The sequence below is a fragment of the Rhododendron vialii genome, chromosome 9a (assembly GCF_030253575.1).
Source record: "Rhododendron vialii isolate Sample 1 chromosome 9a, ASM3025357v1".
NCBI classification, from domain to species: domain Eukaryota; kingdom Viridiplantae; phylum Streptophyta; class Magnoliopsida; order Ericales; family Ericaceae; genus Rhododendron; species Rhododendron vialii.
In genome coordinates this window covers 33312921-33322918 of record NC_080565.1, presented here as the reverse complement: position 1 = coordinate 33322918, position 9998 = coordinate 33312921, and the positions used below count along the sequence as shown (strand labels likewise).

General features: G+C 36.8%; 2 protein-coding genes across 2 annotated transcripts; both read left to right on the top strand.

Moving 5' to 3' along the window:
* Nucleotides 1-662: 662 nt before the first annotated feature.
* On the top strand, nt 663-3680 carry LOC131301213 (steroid 5-alpha-reductase DET2-like). The gene is made up of 2 exons (XM_058327386.1): nt 663-1156; nt 2994-3680. The coding sequence occupies exons 1-2, from the start codon at nt 806-808 to the stop codon at nt 3465-3467; spliced, it is 825 nt and encodes a 274-aa protein (XP_058183369.1). The 5' UTR covers nt 663-805; the 3' UTR covers nt 3468-3680.
* A 5259-nt stretch (nt 3681-8939) lies between these two features.
* On the top strand, nt 8940-9998 carry LOC131299813 (receptor-like protein EIX1). The gene has a single exon (XM_058325387.1). The coding sequence runs from the start codon at nt 8940-8942 to the stop codon at nt 9996-9998; it is 1059 nt and encodes a 352-aa protein (XP_058181370.1).

The following is a 9998-nucleotide window of genomic DNA, read 5'->3' as shown; positions in this document are numbered from 1 at the left end:
TCAAACGGATTGAAAATTGAAACACTTATTTTCGTAACTATATTTTTTAATCTATAAAGGACAAAAAAAAGAAAAAGAAAACAGTGGGATAAACATGATCAATTGAAACACTTTTTTTCTTTCAATTACTTTACAAAGCCTAGAATTAGACTTGAACCTATTATTAAAAAGAAAAAAAAATTCAAACCGGAAAGAAAGAAAATGAAAAAAAAAACTGGAAAAGAAAAGGGAAAAAAAGAAGCAGAAAGTGGAAAAAAAAAAAGGAAGAGAGAGAGAGAGAGGGGGGAGGGGGGGGGGGTAAATTGGGAAAAAGAAGGTGGGGCCGGGGGGGTGTGTGTGTCAGGGGGGGGGGAGTAGCAGCCCTCAATGCAACGGCAGGAAGCTAGTAAATGAGGATGGAGCTCCTCTGCTGCCACGACCCAACGGCATCCCCAATGCTATAAAAAAAGAGAGGAGTAAATGAGCAAAGAATCAGAGAGATCCCAACGGCATCCCCAATGCTATAAAAAAAAGGAGTAAATGAGCAAAGAATCCGAGAGAATAGGGCACCATGTGGCAGTGCCTCAAACATATTTTCATTGCACATTGTTATGAGATTCTCATACTTAACTAGTTTCGAACCCCACAAAAATGTGGAATTAAAGGTAGACATGAGGTATTGTGTGGCGGTGCCGTATGGGCATTGAATAACTTGAGGAGAAGATCGGAACCCCTATAAATATCACCTATAGTCCAACGTCTAAGGACCTCTGAGAGGATCCAGATCCTATAATATATGATCTATCCTTGACACAGGCGCCCATATATGCGCGCAGAGAGAGAGAGAGAGAGAGAGAGCATGGAGAGTTCTATATTGCAAGGATTGATATACCCACCCACTTGGTTTGTAATGGTGATGTCTGTGCTAACTGTAGCATTCTTAGGGAACAATGGGATAACTGAAATCAGAGGAAACCAGTTGCAGTACTCCAAATTTTGGAACGTTGGGTCCCAAAAATCTACATTCAAAGTTTCGGGAAGAAAAGGCATGTTCATGGTGTATTTCCCAGCATTTCTCTTTGGCCTTGCCTCTTTCTGCCTTTTTCCAAACCAGGGTCTCAGGTTTATTTTGGTTAAATCTGCACTTACCATCCATTTCCTTAAAAGGACCCTTGAGGTACCCCTCTCTCTCTCTCTCTCTCTCTCTCTCTCATGGTCGTTGTGGATATTTATTTTTTAGTGAGATGGTGCCTACTGCCTACTCTGGGCTACCACTCTCCAAATTTTATTTTCTGGAAACCTTTTCTCCCAGAGGATTTTCAATTTTTTATAATTACTTTGATTTATCTTTATAACCAGTAAAGTAAGAAAAATGGACCGAATTCGGAAAGGAGCAATGCTTCTTCCATAACTTTAATGTATCCGGAGCCGATGCACATAGGTCCATATGCATCGAACAGCTCCAGACAATTTTATCCGGTGTTTGTGTTTTATGATTCATGTGTTTTGATACGTGGGTTTTTTTTTTGCCGGCAAAAGTCAATAGATAGTTAGTGAGATTGGAACTCAACAAAGCAAGGAAATACATGGTGCCTACCCTGGGCTACCACTCTCTAAATTTTTTTTTTTGGAAACCTTTTCTTCCAGAGGATTTTTTATTTTTTCAATTTTTTAATTACTTTGATTTTTTTTTTAATAACCAGTAAAGTAAGAAAAATGGACCGAATTCGGAAAGGAGCAATGCTACTTACATAACTTTAATGTATCCGGAGCCACTCAATGCACATGGATTCACATGCATCGAACGGCTTCAAATACAGTTGTATCTAGAGTTGTGTTTTATGATACATGTGTTTTGATACATGGTATTGACTATATATCTCAAATTTAGTTCTCCAATTGTTAAAACTATTCTGTAAAAAAAACGAAATTATTTTTTGAACATCGCCTTACACAAAATTCCCTTTTAACAATTTCTCCCTCCCCAGTCCTAATCCTGGATTTACTCTGTTTCTCTTCAAATTTTGTCCAAGTTTTTTACTTCTCAAATTTTTCTGGCCAGGCTAAATTTATTTGATTATCAAGAAAAGTAAATAATTATGATCAGAAGTTAAAAATAATAAGCAAAACAGTATTAAAAAAAAAAAAAAAACATTTGGTTCTTTAGTTTGATAAAAAACTGGACGAGTCCAGTTTTTTACATTTGGGGTTCGTCTGAAGCCCTCTTTCATAATCAAAATCAATCATTTTGTCAAGATCAACGAGAACTTCTTCAATCCTGCTTAGAATCACGTTGATTATATATTGACCAAGAGGTGCTCGGATCATATTTATCGTCAAATAACGGGTTTCGATATCCGGGAGTGCTGTAGTGCACCCTCCATCTTGGCAATGGACGGCTCAGATTTATAGGAGCTCGAATTAACATAGTCTTTGAGCCATTTGTGCTGAGATGGATGACCGCTACACTATAGCGTTTCCCATTCTGGTTTCGATGTGAATGTTTATTTCAATATAGATATCTTCTAAAATAATATGGATTGATGGTCAATCAATATGATTTTTAGCATGGTTAAAGTTCTCAATGAGCTCGCCTTCAAAAGTTGATTTTGAATGAAGCCCGAACTGTCAAAACTAGACCGGTCCAGTTATTTATAAGAAATTAGAGAGGATCCAGGTCCTATTCTATAAACCAAACCAAATGCATCCCAATCTCTGGGACTTAGCACTTGATTTAATCGTGGAACACAAACATAGCTTATTTCTTTAAGAAAATTACAAAAGGAGCAATTATACGTGTAAAGACTTGGGGGCACAGATTCAAACACAGATGTATTATCGTCCAATGCATATAGCTCTACAAAATAATGGAGAGCCCACATGCATCGAACGGTTTCAGACACATCTGAAACTTGATACGTGCACATGGCACTGATCACTTTTTGTTACAAAAAAAAAACCTAACAAGTCTTAGATAAATGTTTGATGATAGCTAGCTATTATTTGTTTTGTAGGTGCTCTTCGTTCACAAATACAGCGGCCCAATGTTCGTCGACATAGCAACTATGATCTCCCTCAACTATTTCATCAACACCGCACTCATGATATACGCCCAACACCTCAACCGGGGCCTCATGGAGCCCCAGGTTGACCTGAAATATCCCGGAATCGCCATCTTTCTCGTGGGACTGAGTGGTAATTTCTACCACCATTGCCTTCTTTCTAACTTGAGGGGTGAGGGCAAGCAAGAGTACTACAAGATTCCAAAGGGGGGTTTGTTTAGTCTGGTGATATGCCCACACTATCTCTTTGAGATTCTAGGGTTCATAGGGGTCTCCTGCATTGCTCAGACATGGAGTGCAGTCTCCTTCACCCTAGGCTCAGCCATACTGTTGATGGGAAGGAGTTATGGCACCAGGAGATGGTACCTCTCCAAATTTGAAGACTTTCCTGAAGATGTCAAGGCTATCTTTCCATTTGTATTTTAACCGCGGCCTGTTCGTTAGGGACATATGGGAGGCGGATATATATAGATCGCTCCCGGACCTAGAAATCCAGATATCGGATATAGGGCGCTTATTTTCTCGAATTATTAAGTTTTAGTAATCTCTTGTTGCTTCATGTGTTGTTTTAATCAGGACTTTGTTTAAATCCCGAAATTATAAGGATACTGTGAGGTTATTTTTTTTGTTCCCCGTTAATATTTGTCGTTGGTTGTTGCTTAATTAACGTAATGCTTTTGTTTAATATAATTAGCATGTGGCATTAGAATAATGGAGAAGTGCACACCTCCAAAATTTTGGTTACCAAAAAAGTGCTTAGCTCGTCCAAAAAAAAGAGTAATTAACCAAAATGAAAAAGGGTAACTAGTTAAAAAGAACAGAAAAATGTGTAACTATTTTGGGGTATGCCATACACCTATTTGTAACTTTGAAAGAAAAAGAAAAAGTCATACACCTATTTGAAACTTTGAAAGAAAAAGAAAAAGTAAACTGATATTATAATAATGCTTAATTAATGAGCCAAAAAAAAAAAAAAACATGCTTACCATCTACCAAAAAACACTCGTGAAAGGGAAGTAAAATTATATGCGTACCATCCCCAAAACTATTCGTACCATACATACTTCCAAGGTACACCCATTCGTATCTAACAAAAAATATGCGTACCAGTTTACCAAACTACGTGTAACATACATCCAAAAAAATCCGTAACATTCTTTGATAATAATGTTAGGTGAGGAGAGAGAGTATACACCAGAAGTAATGAATAATCTTTCGGAAGAGAGTATTCATGGAAACAAAGAAGGGTAGTGATTCGACACTCCCTCTTCATAATCACACTCTATTTTTTTTAATATTATTGTGATAGGAAGTTACAATGTTATCCTTCTAAGAGTGAAAGAATATAGAAATGAAAGATTAATTTTGTGAAGTTGCTCTTTCTCTTATGCAAGGGTGAATGGAGAACATTGAGTTGCATTATAGCTATCGAAGATCCTGGAACATCTTTGCTGTTAAGACTTAAACTAAAAAATATGCTCCTTCAAAGTCAAATAGAAATCTTTTAAGGGACCATCAAGTTTGTCTGGTTTTAATGAAATGAGCTCCAGTAATAAACGTTGGAAAATGTCTCGTAGGTTTAGATGAAATGCACGTAAACTGACAATCTGAGTTGTCAAAAGATAAAAAAAGGGGTTTCAACTGAATGTTTTCGTACTTGAAAAAAGGTAATGATTTTTGTACTTTATTTTTTTATAAATGCACTTAAAAATTTGTCGTTCAGTGCTTAAAACAGTACTCACAAGCACTAAAACAATAAATTGTAAAGTGCATTAATGAGAAAGTCAAGTGTGAAAAATTATATTCGGTTGGAAACCCAAGTCAATTCTACATAACGAGTCCACGGACCCAAGGAAAGAAAATGTAGAGAGAAGAAATGTCAAAATGGTGACATTTTGACATTTTTGCTCAGTATTCCACAGCTAGTATGTAGTTCTCCCAACCAAAGAATTCTTTGACAAATTCCCAGTCTCCCTCGTAAAAACACCAAGCAAAATTTTCCTCCCGATTCAGTGACGGAGGAAGCATGTGCCCACTAGGCCACAAACACTCCATTCTGAAATCTTATCTGTCCGGGGTGCCTTAAAGAAACTTAGCATTAAAGACGGTGATTTCCCACTTGAGAAAATCTTTTTACCGACGGAGCCGTGAATAGTTGTTTACGGAGCCAATCGCGACTGTCCAAAAGTATTATGTGCTCTTTCCCGGAAAAGTTTTATTTAAATTCGGACTGTCTAAAGCCGAAACTGACGGCCTAGATCGTGCGGGACCATAAATAACTTCTTCACGGCTCCTCCGTGAATAAGTTTCTCTCTTCCCACTTACACTTAGTGCTAGCTAGCTCCATAGCTAGTTCTGCCAACCAATCCGGAAATCTTTATACGGATTACATCCGTGGTGTTTTAAAGAAACTTAGCATTAAAGATAGTTATTTTTCACTTACATTCAGTGCTAGCTCTACAGCTGTTTCTACTCAGAGTCTGCCCAGGGTAATCCCAGCAAGCCCTTAGGTTTGGACAACTACAAAAAAAATTCATGTCCATTTTGTTATATATTTATATTTACATTTTGACGAGGATGTAGAACAAAGGATGAAGTTGGTTTATTGGTTAACACCATGCATTTTAAGTTCCCATCTTGAAGGTCACTAGTTCAATACTCGTGAAACACTAATACATCACAGACTTAGCAAGATTATGGGCAATTCTTACAACATTACTAGTAACTTCAGTGATTGCCACATAGTCAAATTTCTGCACCAAACCTAGAATATCCCTAATTACAGGTTTGGCAAAGACATCAGCGCGCTCTAGTAACTTAAGTGTTGCTAATTATGAATTTTTTTTTTTTGAAGTGTGTTTAAAAAATGTCCTCACTATCGTTAATTCCTGGCTAGCCCACTGATTGCAAGGTCTCGAACTCGAGACCCACTGATTCTTGAACAATGACTCCAACAACTCGGCCAACCAACACTTTGTTGATAGTTATGCAAAATCAAAAATATATAGACGTTTTTTCAGAATTTTCAAATTAACCAATGTGTGAAATATATGTAATATACACAGAAAATAGAATTATTTATTTCAAATAAAATTTTTTCTAAGAATTGGTGACGAAAAATTAATTTCGTCGTCAAATTGTACCAATTGGCGACGAAAAATTAATTTCCTCGTCAAATTGTACTAATTGGCGACAGAAAATTAATTTCCTTGCAAAAATGCCCCATTTGACGATGGAATTTTTTTCCCTCGCCAATAGGTATCATTTGGCGATGAAATTCAATTTTCTCGCAAAAAAAGTCACATTTAACGACGAAATCCGATTTCCTCGCCAAAAAGTACCATTTGGAGACGAATTTTGGATTTCGTCGCCAGTTTTCGTCGCGATAGACCATTTTTGTTGTAGTGTAACACACAGACTTCTTCAGTATGACAATGCTCCTATCAAGCGCCCTGCGAATCCCGTTAATTCTAGAAACCATTCCTTGAACGGAACCAAAATTCCCTACTGTAAAATTCAAACCCAAAGATGTCACGCCCTTCACAAACGATCGACGACACGCATGCAGCAGAGTCACATTCAAAGAATAAATGATTCAACAGTCTCCTCACGTCCGATCCACACGCCGGACAGACCAAGTCTCCTGCCGACAAGTGCCGTACGTGCCTCTCCTGAACAACACTACTTAATTTAGTTGGGATAATCTTATGCAGCACCTTCCACAAAAATAAAGCTAGTTTAGGAGGAGGAAGGCTAGGAATATGAATAGAAGGGATTTTAGGAATGATTTCCTTTCTATTTCTGTTTTATTTGGTTGATTTTAGAAAATGCAATTATTTTATGTAAAAAAAAAATTAACCCAACTTATATAGACTTGTGCCCGCTAAATTTTTTTCATTATTTTTTGCTATATACTAGTCCTTAATCCTCTTTTTTCTCTTTCAAGAATGGAGGCCCAAAAAAAATTTCAAAATTAAATTCAATAGGCCAAAGTGAAGTATTAAAAAGATAAGATCTAAATTAAGAAAAAAAAGCTTCACACTATATAGGATGGAAGATGATTTTCTGACAAGTTTCTTGATAGCAAATATTGGGAAGGACATAGCTAGAAGTTTTGACGCTGATTCTATCATCGATACTTTTGACGACATAAAAGAGTGTCGGACACAATTTAAGATACCTCACTTTAGTAGATAGATTAAATTAAAATTAGTATTTTTTGGTACTATACGTGCACATGACAAACATCATTTACTATAATTTTTATTATGTAATTTTAATTTTTTCTAGATTCAATGACTTTTTATATTGTAGTTCATCTTTTTAAGTTTTTTATTAGTATACATTTCATCACTGCTGGGATAAAATCCCAGCTCTATCCCTGGCTTTGCGTAGGACCTCAACCACTTTTTCCAAGGATGTAAATTGGAATAATTCACATCTACTAGTTGTGGGAGAGTATCAGATTAATAAATAATATTTCCTCCTTCTAACCATTTACGTAGTGACAAATTTTGTAGTATGGACATACTGTATCATTCAGTGCTTAGAACTGTACTCACAAGCACTAAAACAATGTAAATTGTATAGTGCATTAATTTATGAGAAAGTCAAGTGTGAAAATTATCTTTTCTTTCTTTGGTAGAAAAAAATGGGTTAAGATCGAGTTTCCTGGTAATCAAATTTTTCCTTGCCAAGCAAACCCAAGTCAATTATACTTCCTCCGTCCCTTTTTAAGTGTCCTGTTTCGTAACTCCAACTTATTAAAAAGACATCATCATTATACTTTTCACATCAATTTTTTCTTCCACTTTCTCTACTTATCCATAATCATTACACTTTTACTCATTAACTTTTCAAAATAGAATATATTTTTACAGACAAAATAGACAATATATCAACTTTTACCCACTGGCTTTACAAAATGGACATTTATTTAAGGGACAGTCTAAAATAAAATACTGGACTCTAAATAAGGGACGGAAAGAGTACATAATAAGTTAACAAACCCAAGGAAAGAAGAGAGGATATTATGTCAAAATAGTGATCTCCCACTTTTACTCAGTATTCCAGTCTTAGAAGAATTCTTTGACAAAGTCCCAGTCGATCGCCGCAAAAAAACACCAAGAAAATACTTGTTCGTCAGCACCGTCATGAAGGTCATGGGTTCAATACTTGTGCCCATCATTCAAAGTCATTATTTTGGGGTCTTTTTCTAGTTTGTTTCCATAACTAAAATTATAGTTGCAACTTTATGTTTGTCACTAAAGCAAACAAGCATTAGCGACACATTTGTGAAAATTGTCGCTTTCTTTTAATGACATCTTTGTGACGACAATGTTTTTGTCACTAAACATATCAGCCAATACACACCCACACTTAAATGTGTATATATATATATATATATAGAGTTAGGTTCCGGTGAGGGATCCCTCATTTTAATAAAATGAGGGACTCTCCTTCCCGATTGAATTTCGATGATCCGAGCCGCTCAAAGTGATCAGAACGTGATTTTAAGGGTCCCCGTGAGAAATCAGCAAAAAAAATGACCGGGAAGGGCTTCATCCGAGCAGTTTTCATTGAACGGTTCAAAAAAAACTGCTCGGGTGACGCCCTTCCCGGTCTTTTTTTTGCTGATTTCTCGCAGGGACCCTTAAAATTACGTTCTGCACACATTGAACGGTTCGGATTTTCAAAATTTGATCGGGAAATGAAAGTCCCTCATTTTAACAAAATGAGGGATCCCTCACTTGAAAATTCCTCTATATATATATATATATATATATATATATATATATATATATAAAGTGGTTATGCCATGGCTAAGAGAACTCAAGGGAAACAACAAGCACAAATCCTCATTGGCTTTTATTTTTTCGCTTGATTTTGGTCCTAACTATGGCCACCTTGTTCACTAAAATGCTCATTTTGTTTGTTGTTATGCTTTTGGCATTCAACAAAAATTCCTCTGGACTCACGTCAAATTCGAAAATCAGATGCATAGGGAAGGAGAAACAAGCTCTCCTCAAGTTCAAAGAAACTCTTAGAGATGATGGCGACTCTCTCTCCTCATGGGGCAGCGAAAACGATAAAAAGGAGTGTTGCAAATGGAGAGGAGTCAAGTGCGACAATCACACAGGTCATGTAGCCGTGCTCAATCTTAGTACATGGTCTCTGACCGGTAAGATTAGTCCTTCATTACTTGAATTGCAGCATATGAAGTATCTAGACTTGAGTGGAAATAACTTTGGTGGGAATTACACCCCAATTCCTAATCATCATCTTGGAAACGTTTCCAGTCTACAGTATCTTTCTCTAGGCGGGAATTATAACTTGAGTGGTGGGAATCTTGAATGGCTTTCTTATTTTCCATTGTTAAGACACCTTGATCTTAGCACGTTTGACCTAAGTGAAGCAACCAATTGGCTTGAATTAGTTAGTGACAATCTCCCTCTCTTGGAATACTTGAACTTAAGCGATTGCCACCTTCCGAATCAAGTTCCTCCAACACATCCTCTTAATTCTTCTCTGTATCTCACCGTCGTTGATCTCTCTAACAATAATATGTTTTCTTTGATTCCTGATGCTTTCGGGAGAATGATATCCCTTGTGCATCTCAATCTTGCGTATAATGATTTCGCTGGTAGAATTCCAAAGTCTTTTGCTAATTTGAGTCGTTTGGAATCGCTGGAACTGAAATGGTCCCATGTGACCGAACAAGTTGCAGTAGTTCTTGATAAATTGTCGGGGTCGGAGAAGTCGTTACAAATCTTGAATTTTGATTCGAATAAACTCAGTGGTACTTTACCTGATTTTACAAGGTTTTCATCCCTTAGGGAACTTTATCTCGGTGGTAACAAACTCACTGGGACTTTTCCTAAGAGTTTCCGACACGTGCTTCCGAATCTTGTTGTCCTAGAATTCTACGGAAATCAAATTTCTGGGATGCTTCTGTGA